The sequence below is a fragment of the Aplidium turbinatum genome, chromosome 17, assembly GCF_918807975.1.
Source record: "Aplidium turbinatum chromosome 17, kaAplTurb1.1, whole genome shotgun sequence".
NCBI classification, from domain to species: Eukaryota; Metazoa; Chordata; class Ascidiacea; order Aplousobranchia; family Polyclinidae; genus Aplidium; species Aplidium turbinatum.
Genome location: NC_137488.1, coordinates 16,685,691 through 16,704,283, shown reverse-complemented (window position 1 = coordinate 16,704,283; position 18,593 = coordinate 16,685,691). Strand labels below are relative to the sequence as shown.

The window sequence follows — 18,593 nt, the reverse complement described above, 5'->3', positions numbered from 1 at the left end:
CAATATTACAGGGCTTCTCAAACTTTTTTGCTCTGCGACCCCATTTTGAAAAATATATTTCTATGCGACCCCATTTATTTATTTACATCAGACTCAACATGGTCCATTTTACAATCAAACATAAAATGTAGAAACAAAGCAGATACTCAACTCCGAAGAGCTGAGTTGCATTGTACCACATACAAAGATTGATAGTAACAGTCTGTTGGCATTATTTCATAAATTCATTGATTGGAAAACAAGTTACATCGTGTTACAAACTGGTATAATTTTTACGAATGAGAGCTTGAAAAGTTGTGGAGAGCTGAGTTGCATTGTACCACATACAAAGATTGATAGTAACAGTCTGTTGGCATTATTTCATTGATTGGAAAACAAGTTACATCGTGTTACAAACTGGTATAATTTTTACGAATGAGAGCTTGAAAAGTTGTGGTATTGTTATCAACGAATGCAGAGGTGATGCTGCGTCGTCTCCGCAGATTAAACAACATTCTGCAACAATTATTGTATCCAACACGTAAGCGATTACTATTGGATGAAAGATAGTTGCACCATAGTTGACAGGCATAAAAAGGAATACAATAGGAACAAAACAACACATTTTTAACAGCAATCGAACATTTGGAAAACCTTGCTTTTAACATGTTTCCAGCACAATACAACGACCGTAATTGTCGTTTCGTGTCTTCATCATCGGATAGCAAGTCGTTAATTATTACTCCTAAATATTTCACTAGGTCTCAAAGCAGATACGTTTTTCATTTAAATATATGATCGGATTAAAGTCAAGTTTCAACATCTTGGATTTAAATAAAACACCAACAGTTTTGTTGCAATTAAAGTTTTGTTGCATTATGGGGACATCCACGTTAATGACATTAAAACGGATCATTTTGATCATTATATTTTCTTTTTCTTTCTGACTTATCAATTGTTTTCTTTGTGCTTGCAATTGTTACCGCATGAATCTACGAAACCTAACCACTGATTCATAGTCAATTAATCTTGTAACTGGTTCCTTCAGAAACTAGTTGATAAGCTACTCTGAAATCATAATGCGAGCGGTAAGGTTACTTTTGGTCAGCACGTTACAGCAATGATAGCGTAACAATGCATCAATTGTTACGATTGGTTATATTTTATCGTTCGACATTTCATACCGACGGTTGCGGTCAATTGACATCATGGCAAGACTACAACCCATCGGCACTAGAATTTCATTACGACCCCAAAATTTCATTACGCGACCCCATTTGGGGTCGCGACCCATAGTTTGAGAAGCCCTGCAATATTACATAGTGTACGTAGATTTTATCAATAGTAAAAATTATAACTCTAGTTCCTTAATGTATAAGGACGTACGATATCTTCCCAAGGTGGCACAATGAATAATGGCACAATGAATTACAACTTTAGCTTACAAGGATTGCAAAAGCGAAGAAACGTTTTTGTTAGGATCTTGATAACGGTCTAATTAGAGGTTTTTAACTTACTCTTCTCATGTTTTACTTCTTTCCCAAAGCAACAAAAAGCTTATAATGATATTATGAGTCAGCAAAAGCGAAAAAATCGGGTATTTAGAAAATTTCAGTTGGAAACTAACTATTGCAAAAATCTGCAAAATGACACAAGTCAGGCCGCATCAGGAGTATGATATTGTGTTCGAATAAATGCAATTGTTTTAGCAGTTGTAGTCTGCACCGTTTGCAAGAGCAAACATGTAACCTTTATACTGGGAACAATGCCAATGCGTTTTTGCATTTAAAATATAACTACAACGTATTCTTACATATTCCAAAGCAATCGAGCTGAGATTGAGGGTCCAGAACTGGATTAATAGCATTTTGGCTCACCTTCACAAAGTAATCCGCAGCATCACTGAAAATACACAAAGTTAAAAAAAATGTATTAAAGACGTCACCTAAACTTTATTTTCCAGTGCATGCCATGTAGAATGCACTATGAAATTGGGTTTGACCTTTCTTGGCACAAAGTAGCATGTCGAAGGATGTACATATTTGGTAATGAAATAGAGGTTTGAAGAATTAATATTGCGAGAGCTAAACTATAGCTTGCGAGAGCCAAACTTTGTCATTCACAAGCTTGTATTTTTATGTCCGGGTTTCAAACATGGTGCTGGTGTTATTGCTATTGCATGACCGCAGTGCCTAAGAATAGATTTCAGTTGAGCTCGCCTAAGCCGGGAAAGGAAAATTTAGGTTAAGCGGACAGCCGCTCTTTAGAGGCATCGAACAGACGTCCTTTTGAGTGTCGTACCATGAATCACCGCTCGGTTTTGCAGTCAGTTGGTTAGTTTACGAGACGTATATTTATCAATATGTTCAATTGAAAATGTAACAACTTAACTTTGACTTACAATCAAACTGTGTAAACGCGGGATGTAATATTCACAATGTAGTTCAACAATTATCAACAAATGATAGCCTATATGATGAACAGCTGTTAATAAAATACACATGCTTCAATTAAGCACTTACTGCAGATTCATCTTACTCAGGAAAGCGATACTGGTCCAGTTAGCAAAAACGGGATAAAGCCATCCGATTTTAGTGCAACCAGCCTTCAAAAACATCGACTTTAAGCACGTAATGTTATGAGGGCCGCGATAAAATCTACAACCGAGGGGGTACTCTGAAAAGTTACAAGATTGCAAGGTTTAATTAATGTATTTTTGAATAATAATAATAATCAAGTTTTTATAATGCGCCCACTGCGACAGCATCTAGTACACTGCGATCACAGATACGATATAACAGGAAGCAGGGAAGGGACATATAGTCTTCGAGTGCTTTTAAATGCCATTAAGTGCTTTTAATAATAGGAAAACGGTCAAGAGGAGCTCAAAGATTCACATTTTTGCACAATTTTCAACCACAAATCAAAAACCCTACTAAAATTTGGCAAGACGCACGAGATCGATCAAACTGGAACATCATTGTACATCGAGGGCTGTATCAGCCATGATACCTATAGAGAGAGAAGTGCTTTTGCTGAGACACAGTCGAGTGCTCGGGAGCAGTGTCAAATCCACGTCCTTTCGAACGTCGCGCAGACTTTCTCACTTTTGCGCAGACTTTTACACAGCCGACTTTTTGAATTTTTTTGAGAAACTTTTGAATTTACTTTCATGAAGAATAAAATTTTGCCGACAGCAAATTAATAAACAGTTTCACATGCGTGAAACAAAAACAAGAACTGAAAAAAACGGAAATTGTTATTGTTTACTTAGCCCATAGCAAGCAAGCTGTGCACGGTGGTTTCTTGGTTCACGAGCGGCAACGCTGATGCCTTGAAACCTGGCCAATATTTCACTAAAGAAAACATAAAATATTTATACTTGAAGAATTATTCAACTATTGTACATAACACACGAACACTTTGCTGATTCTCAAATATTTCCGCATCATTCAAAACACTTCGGCAAATTTTACTCGATATAGCCTAGGTCTTTATGTTGCAGGCCTATTAATTAAGTTAAACGGGTACAGTGGCACGTTAACTAATCACAAAGCAATAGTTATATGGACAAAAAAACAAATGGCATAGCAGTAAAAGAAATGGTTGCAAAAAGTACAAGCAGCATTCTTTATTTAAAACACTTTTAAAAACTGGCTTAAAGACAACGAGTTTCACGTGTAAAACTGAAAGTGCCGTACGAAAATATTAGTTTCATAATTTAATCAAGTCTATAAAACTCTGAAACCCATGAAAATACGATACTGTCCTTTATCATATAGGTGGCCAAAGACTGTCATAACATAATTGCGTAAGTCTTACTCTATGTCCAGAGCTTGCAATCTGTCATTCTGCCATTTGATTAATTTGGGAGGATATTGCGTGCCTTGGTTTACACAACCAGCTTTTGTAAATATTGAAATCAAGCAATTATCAGAAAACGGGCCATTAAAACTTGTGCATCCAGCTGGAAACTCTGCAATAATATAACGCAAGTATGAATCTATATCAACTAAAATTAAACACCCAGTTTAGCAGGTCATAGCCCTGATAAGGGCCGTAGGAATTTCTCTCTGGAGCATCATACTGTTCAAGGAAACAAGGTATGCCTATTAATGTCTTGCCAAAAACACAGCGGCATGGTCTTGAGCGGTATCGAACCGGCGCCCGATCGAACTACCAAAACTCGGCCATGCAGTAAAACAACACAGAAAACTGGAATAGCCTACTTAGTTGTTTGAATAACGTTTTACTTCAGGCTGAAAACTATTAAACTAAGTAGAATGATTCATTAGATTAGAACTGCCAATGTTTAGAACAATATTCTATTATGTAGAATGCTCATTCACCAGGTACCAGTAATCAACAAAGCAAAACTACGGTAGATGGTTCCAGCCCTGGATCACAAGGCTTGTGGAGAAGGTGTGGACTACAGTAAATTTCTCGTTGGTATTGACACTAATCTATGACCTATGGAATTGAATTAAAAGAGGGAATTTTTATCGTTGGACTGAGAAAGCTTCTTTAAGAACTTTTTCCAGACAGCTTCGCATACTTGTAGAGGGTTTGACCGTCACCTCCGAGATAACAAGGCCATTTGCGCTATTGTGACGTAAATGTCTACGTCACAGCTAGTGGATACAATGCGGTTTATTAGCAACCAGCAGGTAGGCCTATCTTGTTTTTTTAAACTCCACTAGAAACCAGATATGCCAGGGTTACTCAACTAATCTTAACAAAGGTCCAGTTTGACAAGTTGCATATTTTTAGTGGTCCGGGAATAAGTTATTTCACACGCAACCACAAAAGTCGCACGAAAGTTAAACTATCTGTACCAAACCACTTATGGTAGCCTAAAATGTAACTAGGTTTGGATTTCTGAGAAAGCGTTGGGGATTCGAAGCCTCCCAACAACTAGGATAATCACAGTAAAAATTGCTTCCTCCCAGTAGAAATCTGTTCAAAGAAGCCCTGAAACGTGGCAATGATGTTATTCTTTCAAAAGCTCAAGGTCCATCATCAACACCCAGAAGGTCCGGATTCGAACCGCTGTCCGCCAGTTGAGTAGCCCTGAGTTATGCAATGTCCTGTTATTTGAAAACACAAACTTTTATGTAATTTGTTTTATTTTTAGTACAATACACACAACAAGCATGACCGCTTGACCAGATAAGAATCAAAGCATGCAGTGAGAGTAGCAAAAGCAACATTTATTCATTAATGCCGATAAAAGTCGAATATATACTAAAGCAACACAAGTTCAATGAGACGGCAGTTTCACATTGGTTGAGCGTTTGACAACGTTGAATCAATGTAAAGTTAAAACTCAGTCATCATTCCTTCATCATGAAATAAAGGTAGTAAAAGTTCAGACAAATTTCATAGCGCAATAAAAATATACAACCACTTCAAAACAGCATAAGTTGGTCACAAAAAGTATAAATTACTTCAATGTTTGCAGTGTTCTTCTTTTGGCCAATTTATCACTGATAACTGTATTATTTCTTTTAAAACAATAATTGCTTAAAAGAATATTGGTGCAAGGCCACAAAACCATTTTTACTAATTTGTATTTTTCATGCCCTTTTTCACACTTCTTCTCATGAAAAAACATAAAATCGTGATCAAAATACAATCAATAGCATGACTTTTTTGGAAACAAGATTTTTGAAACTGATCAGTTTCACATAATTTGTTAATTACAACATAAGCCATCAAAACAATATCGGAACATGGGTACAATAAACTTCCTCTGATAATGCCTTTTATTAATGAACTTTCGATTTGACTGGCATCACAGTGAGGACAAACTACTCTCTGCTTGCGTTCAGTGCAACCCAACCGTTTAGTAACAGCGTAAAAGCAGCACCCAGCAACATACGTTATAACCGGCATGTAAGTTTGTAATGAAGAAAATTTGTCTTGACAAACAGTAACTGAAGCTGCATCCCTACCTTTAAATTTGTCACTAAACTCATCCCAATATAGCGAGAACTGTGTCCTAATTCAGTCTTACCTAACAGAAAGCAATCGAAGCTTTTTTTCACAATCATACATTTGACGCAATGACACATCATATTGGGCGCCAGCTAACTGGCGGTATTGCCCAAATCTGGCCTCTAAGGCAGTGGTCTCCAACCATTGAAACGACCCCAATTTAAATGAAAACGATTTTCAACATTTACATGCGACCCCATTTTGTTTTTTCCAAAATTACAAGATAACTTTTCAACACTTCAACGGCAACAGTAGTGATAAAATTAAGTTTAAAATCAAGGCATTATTAGTGCTGTCTCATTTGGATGTTGAAGCAGTATTTTGTAATACAACAAGGGCATCACAAATTTGGTGCACAGCATTAATGGAATCCACTTTTAAACCTTTCAAGGTTTTGTCACCTTTTCCCGTTCATTTTCTAGGAAGTGCAATTCACAAACCTATGAAAATAAAGGCATGTAAATTGTACAGAGTGTTCGAAGGTAGGCTACGTATTCTTTAAGACAATTAAAATGTATGTAGGCTACTTATTATGCATGCCTACAATAGTAAATAAAGAAATTGGAGAAACCTACCTTACTGCTGTTGGTAACAACAAACTTTGTTCTCTTTGAATAGCATTGAGCCACTTTTTTTTGTAGCTTTTCATTTTTGGGAAATCCGAATACACGAACCTTTGGTCCATTTTTATAGTTTCCTTGACAGTTTGGCACACAACATGAATTAGGCATATCTTAACCCTTAGGCGGTTGGGCTCCTGGGGTCTTGCTCAGTTTGGGGGGGGGGGGGGCTGTCGATTCTTCTTATGCTTTAGGAGTGATACCTCTGTTATTTTTTAAGGCACGGTTTCAAAATTTAGGATTCACTTTGTAAAACTATTCACGCAGAGCATATCCGAAAATTAAAACTATGTAAATTTTAGAACTGCTTATATACGTTGAAATGTTGATGTGACTTATGACGTTTGAATTATTTGGTATTTTTTGATAGAGTAATGAAAAACATGCATTGCAATGTTGTGATTAAATTTTTTTTACATAATCTCAATTTAAATCATTTGATTAACGAGACATGGGCCAAATTAATTGCTTTCGTCCAGCTGGTGGGAGAATTTTGAACAATAGAAAATGAAATATTTCAGGATGTGCTGAGAAATGCCTTATATCTCTCAATTTATAACCTTTATTCGCTCAAAATTTCAGCTCAATAGAGGTGAATGAAAGTTAGGAAAAGTCAAGAAATCTCGTAGTCGCAGCCTTAGTGGTTTTAGAGATACAACTGTTGATACAAAAAAGTTGAATTGACAGCCCCCCCCCCCCAACCTGCAAAGGGGCATAAACTTACACTTATGGTGTATTAATAAACTGTAAAAGAGAAATTAACAGATTAACTATTTAGCAACTAACTTTCTAATATGAACGTAAGTTTAACAGTATAATACAAAAAGTTATAAAATGTGATTTCCTACTGCTTGCAACCACCTTACTAGACCTAACGATTTTATTATTATTATGACCCGTGATAGGTAGGCTACACAAACGTTTTTTCCGTACTTTTGTGCCTGTAACATACTGCTGAAAAAGTGCAGATGAACGGTAATGTAAAGATGGCTTAGCCTATATTCAGCAGTCTGCTGCTGGGCTACACACTACTTGGTCAAATCCTATTTCCTTGCTAATCTAATGAAACATTTCTATGAAATAATTCTCCAGCAACAATAATTCAACGATCGGAAAACTTCACTTTGCCAATAAGCCTCTACGAGTCTAGCCTACAAGTAGGTATTCAAAACTACCAGTAATAACTTATCAAAGGCTTGGTCAGTCCGAGGATAAAGATTTCAAACCAAGGTACCATTTTAGCTTAATAGTCCACCAATGTCCCAAGACCACTATGCTTAATTAACTTAACTTGCTGCACACGAATCGCTAAACTTTGCTGCCTAAACGGATTCTGTGTTTTATAGAGTAGCCTATCACCTGAACATCTTGTTACAACAGCTCAGCCTAACTGTGGTTATGCACTTCAGCAATCTGTATCGACAGTGCATGACATCACAATCGGACAATTGGCCTTGTTATCTCGGAGGTGACGGTTTGACGCAGGCCTGGTTACTAAGTTTGACAAGAGTTAAGTTTTCTATTGTTAATTTATTCATGCAAAGGCCTCATGTGCAAGATTACCATTTATAAACTCAATTAAAAACACTCTTCTGTCTCTGACATAGAATACACTGCATTAAAACTTTAATTTTGTGATAACAAACTTACCAATTCCATAACAGAGATATTGAGCAGTAACATTTCCCGCATTAGACTGCTGAACCAAAAGGAGAAAGCATTGCTTCACGTCGCTGCAAGACATGGACATCAGTTGAACAGAAAACAAGTAGCCTACACGAATTTTAGATATATCGCAACATCTGTTCTGGTGAAACAGAAAACTAGTACATGAATTTTTTTACTTCTCATGCTTTCGACAATTTAAGCTTTTCACACAGCGAAGCTTTTTTTTCAAGTGCTGTTGCAGTTTCTATGTCCGTTGACACAAGAAATGAATGGGTTACTCCGTTTATTATAAAAGAACAGCAAAACTTTGAATAAACATTTTAAGATATAAGTCATCACTTAAAATTGCAGCCACAAAAGTAGATTAATCGCAATATCTATTCTGGGGAAATTTGGTTGATAAACCACTCGAAATGTGAAAAATAAGGAAAGTCTACCACCATTTGCATAAACAAAATCTCAACGTGACATCCAATTTTCAGCAATGTTCAACTTCCTATAAAGTGACTGCGCCATGCTTCCAACAATTATCGATGTGATCATGTCGTCAGTAATATAAGTTTATATGTTATACGTTTGTAACTGTTTTACGTTTACAACAAATACATCGTACTATAAACTCATTAGGCCAACTTCTTGCAAACTAACTGTACCATACTTTGAACAATTATATCAATGAAAAAGTGATAAAATTGTCATAAAACTAAGTCTATGTAGCCTACTATACGTTTTTGTAACTATTACACAATTACAATATTTCTCACTATAAATTCATTAGGTGCAGGGTCGCGTTGCGTAGAGCGGATATGTTAGATGGGTAATCTTGTCCTTTCATAGTACAGCCAACCTCCCTCCAAATGTCAGTGTAGCATTCGGTGGTACGTGACCCACGAAATGAACCACACGATCTGGGGACAGCTGAAATATTCAGCAAGTTTATATCTTGAATGCAACAATGCAAGCAATAACAATGACCCAACAATAATACAAACAATAGTGCACTTATGCAAATAACAATCGAGCAGGTGATGATACAACAACACTAAAAAGTTTGAACACCTTAAATTTCGGTAACTAAAACCCTAAGCCAATGCGTCAATTGATCTAAAAAAAAATTTAACCACAAATATTGAGGTCTTCAGCAGTGTTACCTGTTAATATAAATGTATGAAGGAATTATATTAAAAAACACATACCCATTCCAAAGCAGTTCAGTTGTGGTCTCAGATATCCAGGTTTTTCAGCTGTGTCCAGCAGATTTTCAAACTGCTCGAAAATTTGACTATAAATAAAAATAGCATGGAAATAATTTGGAGTAGAAAACGATGCAGTTCACATATAAAATCTATAGTTTTAACACTCAGAAATGTACACACGAAATGGTTCTAAAAATGCTTTTATTAATAATAATAATAATGTGTGTTCACATACTAGGTAGGGGTAGGGGATCATACATTGTATCCATGGCAAATATGCATTACTCTTAGCGCAGTACAAAGCAGACAGTTTTAGCGCCTGATAATGTCATTTTCAAAACTTTGTAGGCTTGCGTTTTTATAACTTTACAAAGCAATAAAAATACCATTTCAACAAAAGCAGTAACTACGTACTGCAGATTTTTACTGTTTAAGGTAGCGTTTAGTCTTGCGCTTATATTGGAAGGGAATTGATAGCCTTGATCCAAACAACCAACATCACGCCATATGTTGTTGTAACATTCAGTTGGATTGGGTCCTCGGTAGAATTTACATCCATTCAAAAAGCCTGACATAAAATAGAGTGTGATTAACGTTGCATTATATTCAGTGTATAAAGTGTTGTTTTTCATTAAACAGCTTCCACATTGCGTTGACGAACTATCAGGCCTTTCATGCGAGCGAGTTGTGCTTTGACTTTCTAAAAATTGCTTCTCAATTTGAAAACGACTGCTATACTTTCCACTGAAAATGATTTTCGTTCTCTAAAATGAACTTAACTATAAAATTAAATGGCAAAGAGGTATGTCGTTTCAAAGCTTCATTTATTTTTAAAACAATAAAATAAAACACGAATTTCAGAGAGAAAGTTTGAACAAAAGTTTGTGGTGGTCAGCGTATGATTAGCGACAAGTGAACACAGGTGCAGAATAATGTAACAATGGCGTAGTTTATCAAAAATGCTGCCAGTTAAAATCTTCGTATTTTATAAACACTTACGCATCCCAAAACAGCGGAGTTGTGCTTTTGGGTCAAGTAAAGGGAATACTGCGTCCTGTAGCGTGGCAAGAGACCAAGCCTCAATTTCACTGAGATAAAACGAAAGATATGAACAAAATAGTTGGAACGCTGAGTCTAATCAAAAAATAAAGAGCCTAAAATGTAGATACCAAACTTATTTTCAGCAAACGTTTCGAAAACTAAACTGTCTTCACCTTCAGTGCTATATACATTTATAGTACTGAAGATGAAGACAGTTTAGTTTTCAAACATGAGTCTAAGTTTTAGGCTCTTCATTTATATAAAAATTTTCCCATTTAATGTAAACTCAGTAGTTTACAAGATTTTCATCAAGCATCACATCAATATTAACTGGTAATAATTGAGGATAAAAGTATAAGCTGTATTTAGACCCTGTTCCCAGTCAGCAAGGGTTCGTGGGGCCCACGTGAGATTTCCATGGGCATTCGTGGGCTTGTGGTCTTAAGGTGGATTTATCTGATGTTTCCGATTAGGCCCCAAGTGCGCGACCTACTTCATATTTTATTCTTTACAACCGATTCCCGACATATTTTATTGAATTTATCTTAATAATGTTATCATATCATGAAAATGTATCTGGGAATTTATTTTCATTTCTTGAAATAAACTTTCTGGGCTTTCTGTGGGCATGAAGTGGGCTACCCACCATGATGAAAAATTATAAAATATACGTTCGCACCGGTCCATTATGCTATATTAAAGTGCAATAATCATAAAAATTGAATATATACAACGATACAATGCGACGGCGGTTTACATTTTAATAATGGTTTCATGGTGGGCTGCCCACCCATTAGACGTAGGTGGGCTGCCCACTTGGGAAATTTCTGCAAACCGTGGACACATACGTACTGGGGCCCACGCAATACAATGTGGGTAACCCATATGCAGCCCAAGTGGGCCCCACGAACCTTTGCTGACTGGGATTAGACTTATCCATGAAAATGATAATAATACATAAGTGACTTGTATAAACTTTTCACGTCATAATTTTATCTTTCAGCTGATAAATGCGAAAGTAAAAGCAGAAACCTACAAGTTGTTTTATTGCTTCACTGACATTTTGCGCATCATGAGAATGCGCACTCTTGGTAGATGCGCATTCTTGCACATCCTCAGAGCGAATAACATTTTCTGTGCGTCATTTGCTCTGAGGATGCGCATTGAGATGGTGCGCAAGACGACCGTGGTGCAATAAAACATCTCATATGTTTCTGCTTTTACTTTTGCATTCATCACATGAGCGTAATAAATGTTGCTTGAAAAAACAATCATCTTGATAAATACCGAAACTTTTCTGTATTTGTATAAACTTGTAATAACTTGACTATCTTCACTTACTGCAAGGTCATTTTGCTGAGAACCTCCATTTCTGAACATGGCAGGTGCGCAGGATAATGCTGGCCTTGAGGAACGCAGCCAACTTTGACAAAAGCATTATTTAAACATTGCGCTGTATGTGGACCTCTGTAGAAGGTGCAGCCCGGCATGAACTCTATACCAACAACAAGTCAGGATTTGTAAAAATTATTTGAACAATAGGAAGAAATCAATGTTAGTGTTTGATCAATACAATACAATCAATAGGTCTACATGAGTCTGTGATTTTAATTGGAAGAACATGGGGTGTCGGATGCAGTATTATTTCGTCACAATGGAACGGTTACAAGCAACACACATGCTTGTACTGTCTGCTTTGATTACTCTTGTCTACAGCACACTTGGTAGCAAAGGATAAGTAAAGTTTACAGGCAATGCTTTAAGCAAAATTTCCAGATACCATTTAACAACTTCACTGACCAGGCCAGTGTTTCATGGTTCAAAGCCGCTGTAGGCATATGAAACTGCAAGGATTCCTAAGACGCTTTTTTAATTCAAAGACATATATTATCTCAATAACTTGAATGAACAATTTGAAAAGCTTACTCATTCCAAAGCATTCACGTTGAGCTTTTACATTTGGCGACAATGCCAACTGTGATAAGTTGTAAAATCTTTCTTTAAGTTGTCTGTTGAAAGATTTACGTATAAATTGTGATATCACTATAATAATTAATGTGACATCACTATAATAATAATACGCAATTTTGTTTTTATTTTTACGCCCATTGCGATACAACGGACAGGAAGCAGCGAAGTGACATATTAGTCTTCGGGTCAGCTGCTTCTCTTATTTTGGTATGCCATTATGTGTCTTTGATACAGACTTGGCTGTTTTGTTGATGACCTGTACTGACGGCATTGAAAATTTTTCTACCTTGTATCTGTGGTGCTAAGCAACAAATCTCTATCATGAAAATTTTAAAAAAGTTATAAAAAGAAGTTAAATAACGACTCCTTTTAAATCAGGTGAAATTAGTGTGGTAGGAATATCAACTCACCTTAAATTGAATGGGGCAAGCCGTCTGACTTTCCATCCAGTCATATTGATTGGATAATCATAGCCATGATCACTACAACCCGCCTCCGTCCATATGCACACATAACAATCAAGTGGATTAGGTCCTCTGTAGTACTCACATCCAGCTGGGAACTCTAAATGTTAAGCAATTGATTGAGTTTCGCTTTTAGTAGCATGATCGTTGCTTACTTCACAGTGTAGATTCTAACGATCTGTTTTAGCCTGATGCTGCGAGTTCGTTGTGGTAATATCGAATTGCACTAGCTTTCGGAACACAGTTCCCTAGTCATGTGCTATGACAAGGGAACTGTGTTCTGTGTGTTCCCTCTGTGCTCCCTTGTCATAGCACATGACTAGGGAGCTGTGTTCCGAAAGCTAGTGCAATTCGATATTGCCACAACGAACTCGCAGCATCAGGCTAAAACAGATCGTTAGAGTCTAAATGAACTAGGGCATTCCATAATGAACATTTTCACACTTGTCAATGTTTTTGTGTATTATTTTGCACCATTTTCCAGTATGAAAGAAGAGATGTCTTATGTGGTCTGTTTCAGCATTAGGCCGTATAAAACTGCACTCAAAAACAATGGAGTAAGCAATTTAACTTGTTAGAGAACAACAACACGCCCAGTCAAGCCGATGCAGGAGAGAAGCACAGGTTTGGATCCAACGTATGCAATGTCAGGGAATTTTGTGTTCAGAGTAAATCAACGACAAAGTCCAAATAATGTCAAATTATCATGTCTGTAGTGTTTGCTGTTGCTCGTTCAATTCACTAACATTTGAACAATTTGATGATCAATAACCATCACCAATTTATCTTACAAAAGTGGATTGACAAAGCGGCAAACATAAGCACATTCTATTTGAATAAAATACTGAAGAAGCTGACTTTACGATGGCAAAAGCTTTATCAATAAATTATACCGATTTACCGAACCTGACTAATTTTGTTTAGTTAAGTTTAAGTTTTTGATTGTATCTTAAATGATCTTAAATCAATAACACGGAGGAACCAGAACAGAGGTTAGGAGACATCAGCAGTCAGCACGTATTTCTTCAACTATAACGAAGTATTGGAAAATAGTTATTAATTTTGTGCTTACTCATTCCAAAGCAGTTGAACTGTGCTTGAGTGTCCAAATTTGGTTCCAAAGCTCTCATGGTTATATTTCTGTAGCGATTTTCAATTTCTCTAAAATACGTTAAAGTTTTGTAATTTTACGATCATAAATTCAAAAATGCTTCCTAGTTATCGACCCCTTTTCACAGACTGAACAACTGCTAACAATGAATCAAACTAGAAAAGGAATGGTTCACTCGTCGTCGTCTGAGCCTCTGGGGCCGAGGGTCCATCCTTTTACCACCACAGATTCACGATATTCCCGGACTACACTGGAAGGCTGCTTGAGAGCAGCCAGTCTTTGGTTTCATCATCCATGACACGCAGACCTTCCACTCCGTTAGGTGGCTTGAAGATGGAACAGTCATTGATGATGTGGTATGCGGTCTGTTCCTCGGCACCACATTCACAGGAGGAGTTCACTGATGCGGTTATAAGATGCAGTCATAAAAAGTAAATAGCTTCATAAAAACGTTTGTGACAGAACCAATGTGTCCGCAAGATATTTCCGTTCAATCGGCCCAAATTAACTTGGCCCACTTGCGGTCATCACCTTAAACTTGGCAAAGCTTTCCATTTTGGGAAAGAAAAGAGATGGCCTGAGTTGGCAAAAGAAGACATCAGAGTAAGAAACCTTGATAGAATTAGCTCCTATAGCCTGGAAGCATGGTGAAGTAGCTACAACAACTGGGCGGACCCCTGATAGTGGGGACATAGGCCAAGTCTCATTTACTAAAGTAGAGACAAATGAATGATGATCGTTCTTAAAGGAAAACAAGTTTTGACATTGAACTCACACGAGATTGAGATAGTGTAACGAAGCGTTTTCTTTCCCTGTCATATTAGGAGGATATTGCCAGCCTTCTTCAATGCAACCAACCCGACGCCACAACTCTATGAGACAGTTGTCTGGATGAGGTCCTCTGTAATGTGAACACCCACATGGAAACACTAAAAATAAATGAAAAAGTTTTTGCGCTGCGTTCGTCAACAAAATAATACAATGAAAATCTTATTCCTTTGACGGAATAAAAGATTCAATAGAGTTGCCACCTCGCCAACTCCAATCTTGTACCACCAACGAAGTGTTCAATTGAGTAGCTTCGTTGGCTTGTATTGGAAAATTTAAAGCATTTTTGGTGAATTAAATTTTTTTAAGAAATGAGGTAAGTAAAACTAATTAACTGAAACTAATTCAAAAACATAGTGCAGTGGTTCTCAACCAGGGGTCCACGAAGCGATTTCAGGGGGGCCGAAAAGTTTCCGAGTTCGCAGCATGATTGATTACGAAATTTAAAAATTGGTTGTGTCTTAGTTATGTATTACAGTGATGTTTTGTATAACAATGTGTATCACTGCACTGGTGGTGGTGCGTCGTTTGAAATTTCAAAAGACATCGCATAAATTTTTTCTTTCTAACTAAAAAAATCATGTAAATGAGTTAAATCTTTTAATAAGACTATGTTGGCAATAATTAACTTAATTGTTTTGAGACTGCATATTGTTGATCTATGCTTAACTTAAAATTGCATACATTAGTTAGCAGTATCTCACCACTAAACACTTGTGTCATGATTGAGTGATGACAACGAATTAATAATGATTAAAAATACAAAAGGGAAGGAATTCTTTGTAAAGGTGGCAAATATTCTATTCATTTTTGATAAAATTTATAGAAAACCATTAAATGAGCATATAGATTACTGGTTTTTGATCTTGTGTGCCAACATATTTAGCTCATATCGCTTCGTCAATGTCATCAATCGTCATAAGTGCGTCGCGAGTCCAACAAATTCTTCTAAGTGTGTCGCTTCGAAACTTATGAAACATTTGATTCTAAAGACGCGATATAGGCTACTAACTTTGAAAGATTTAATAATTTTGAAACACCAACGCAGGCAACTACTGAAGTAATATATGAAAATAGTTTTACTATTGCCTTTGCATGAAATTACTAGATTTTGTTTTAAAACAATATTAACAAGCAACTATTTTTAAAGTAGGAATTCGTAAAAAAGTTGAAACATGGCAAAATTACCAATTCCAAAGCATTTTTTCTGTGCTTGCATATCTCCAAGTAATCCCAATGCTGATTGAATTAAATGAAGAAATTGATCAGAAATTTCTCTGTAACATAAAAATGGCTTTTAAAACAAGATATTATTTGAAACAAAAATATTTCTGCATGCTTATAACCAAGTCGTACACCTAGCTAGAAAGTTCAAGATACCAACAATTTTTGAAACTTAGTTTACGATTTGTAATAGAAATTCTTTGTCATCAACTTTAAAACTTAAGCGATATGAAACACTTCTTTTTCCCGTTTTTACTTATCCTTGTGAAACATGGAAACCAACATGAAAATTTCAAAATACCATTAAGACATTCTACATACAATCATTAAGTAGAATTTTCAAAGTTTAATGGACTGAATAATTCACAATGACTTCTTATACTGTGCTGTAGCAGAAACTCCCCTGCTTTAATAAGTCAGCAAACTTCAACTTTAATGGTTGGGGCATAGAACACAACATTCAATAAGCTGAATTTATAATATCAAAAACAAATGAAATCAAGGAAGACCAGCAGAAACATTCATGCGAAGGGTTCGATCTCTTACAAAGATCCGTTCGATCTCTTACACAGTCCGGAAGAACTGGGACAGTTGGATGAAAATCGCCAGTGGTGGAAACTTTTCATTGACGCTATTTTGTACCCAACTGATGTAAAATAAATTATTATTATTATTAATAGGAATTCATATACTTTGCAACAAAATAGTAAGCCTACTATTGCAAAATAAAAAACACAGTAGGCTACCTTAAATTCAACTTGTTAAGTAAAGCCATTTTTCTCCTCGATATGTTACTGGGATGATCAAATCCAGCGGCAACGCAGCCTGCACTATTCCACAACCTATCCAGACAGTCAAGAGGGTGGGGCCCTCTGTAGTACCGGCATCCATTAGGATACACTGAAAATATATTGCGGTTAGTCCAATATTTTTGCAGATAACCAGTTCTTTGGTTGCATAGAGTTCCCATCTTTACAAAGTCAAAGAGGCTTTGATGCTATATCGGCCATAGGTACATGCAAAATGTGATACTAAAACTGTGCTTATGTAGATACGCTAAAACTGTTGAGAAGCGCTGAGAGCAACACATTATTATCACAAGAATAAACATTGAAGAAGGTTTGCATCAATATAAATTTACAAAAAAATTATTATTCTAAGTATATTATTCTAGTTAAACTTCTGTACCCATTCCATAGCAATCCAATTGTGCTGATTTGATCAAGTTGGGGTGATTTGCTCTCAACGAGATATTACGCATGTATTCTTCGGTTTCTCTGTGAATTTGAATGTGAAAAAGCATTTCTTTTAAAAGACAAAGCGTTTGGAAGAGAATCACAGACAGATGAATGCAGCTTTATGAAATTAATATCATTACTACTTTCACCCAAAAAAATTGCTTCTAAAACTATTTCTCATAAAGGCTTAAGTTAAGCCGAAAACATTCAATGGTAAAAAGTATTTGTAAATATGTAAAATAAATTGTTATAATTCTCAACCATGTTGTGTTGCTGTGCCTTGCTTGTCTGTGGTACCAAAAGCGAAGTAGTTTTCGAAACCATATTTCAATATACAAAACTGAGTTTGAATCGTAGTCAAGAAAGCGAACACACCTCAAATTCAAGTTGCCCAGTGATAGGTTTTGCATCCCTGTGAGATTGTGCGGGTTTTGCCAACCTTCTTCTAAGCAACCAACTCTATCCCAAATCGTTAACAGGCAATCTTCAGTGTGGGGGCCTCTGTAGTAGCGGCAACCACAAGGGAAAGCTAAAAAGATGGCTTGATATTTAAACCAAAATTTTCCTCTCAATTTTTGCAGAGATATAACCCAAACCAAGTTTTTGTTATTAGGAAAACATACAGGAACTTACTCCAACACTTCTGTGGTTTTCCTTATTTAGAAGGAAAAACAAGTTCACAAATTAATGTTTTAACAAAAAATAAATAAAAAAATAAACAAAAACAAGAAAAAGTTTTACTTCAAAAGACATATTGCATTGTTCTACATCAGTTGTTAACTTTTTTCAGCACGAGGCCAAATTCAAAACTTCAGTTTTGTCATGGGTCGCAACAAAAGCAAACAACTCACAAAAGAATATATGACATGTACTATAAAAACGAACACATACAAAGCAATTTAATGTGGAATTGGATTTTGGCTTGGAGCTTTATTAAAAGTAATCTTGAAAAATGCTGTACTGAAAAGCTGGTTAAAGTGGATGGTTCGTCGATCGGTTGTGATATTTGGTTTTACTTCCAACTATTTAGCTGAAAAGTGCTTCACATACGAAGGTTATGTTGAACCGAATACAGAGGCATTTTTCAGTGCATTGGTCATCAAGTTAAGTATATTCTTTCTGGGACTCGACTCTAGAAGTGAAACAGATGATCACATTTGAATGCTTGCGTCAGCTCCACATCTGATTGCAAATAAGTAGCAGCTCGGACTGAAAATCATCGGGAGGCGGTAGCTGCGTCTATTGCCGTAGGTGTT

At 36.3% G+C, this 18,593-nt stretch overlaps 1 protein-coding gene across 1 annotated transcript in view; it reads right to left on the bottom strand.

Moving 5' to 3' along the window:
- LOC145786259 (uncharacterized) overlaps nt 1-17,402 on the bottom strand; it is a 28,975-nt gene extending 11,573 nt beyond the window's left edge. The window contains exons 1-13 of the mRNA XM_082597901.1: nt 17,288-17,402; nt 16,846-16,999; nt 16,064-16,152; nt 14,823-14,976; nt 14,009-14,097; nt 12,883-13,036; nt 12,428-12,510; nt 11,843-11,996; nt 10,460-10,548; nt 9,875-10,028; nt 9,461-9,546; nt 9,029-9,182; nt 1,793-1,881 (exon numbers count right to left, since the gene is read on the bottom strand). Of these exons, the coding sequence (XP_082454027.1) occupies nt 1,793-1,881; nt 9,029-9,182; nt 9,461-9,546; nt 9,875-10,028; nt 10,460-10,548; nt 11,843-11,996; nt 12,428-12,510; nt 12,883-13,036; nt 14,009-14,097; nt 14,823-14,976; nt 16,064-16,152; nt 16,846-16,999; nt 17,288-17,402 (1,564 nt within the window). The remainder of the gene's footprint in view (nt 1-1,792; nt 1,882-9,028; nt 9,183-9,460; nt 9,547-9,874; nt 10,029-10,459; nt 10,549-11,842; nt 11,997-12,427; nt 12,511-12,882; nt 13,037-14,008; nt 14,098-14,822; nt 14,977-16,063; nt 16,153-16,845; nt 17,000-17,287) is intronic.
- Nucleotides 17,403-18,593: the final 1,191 nt, after the last annotated feature.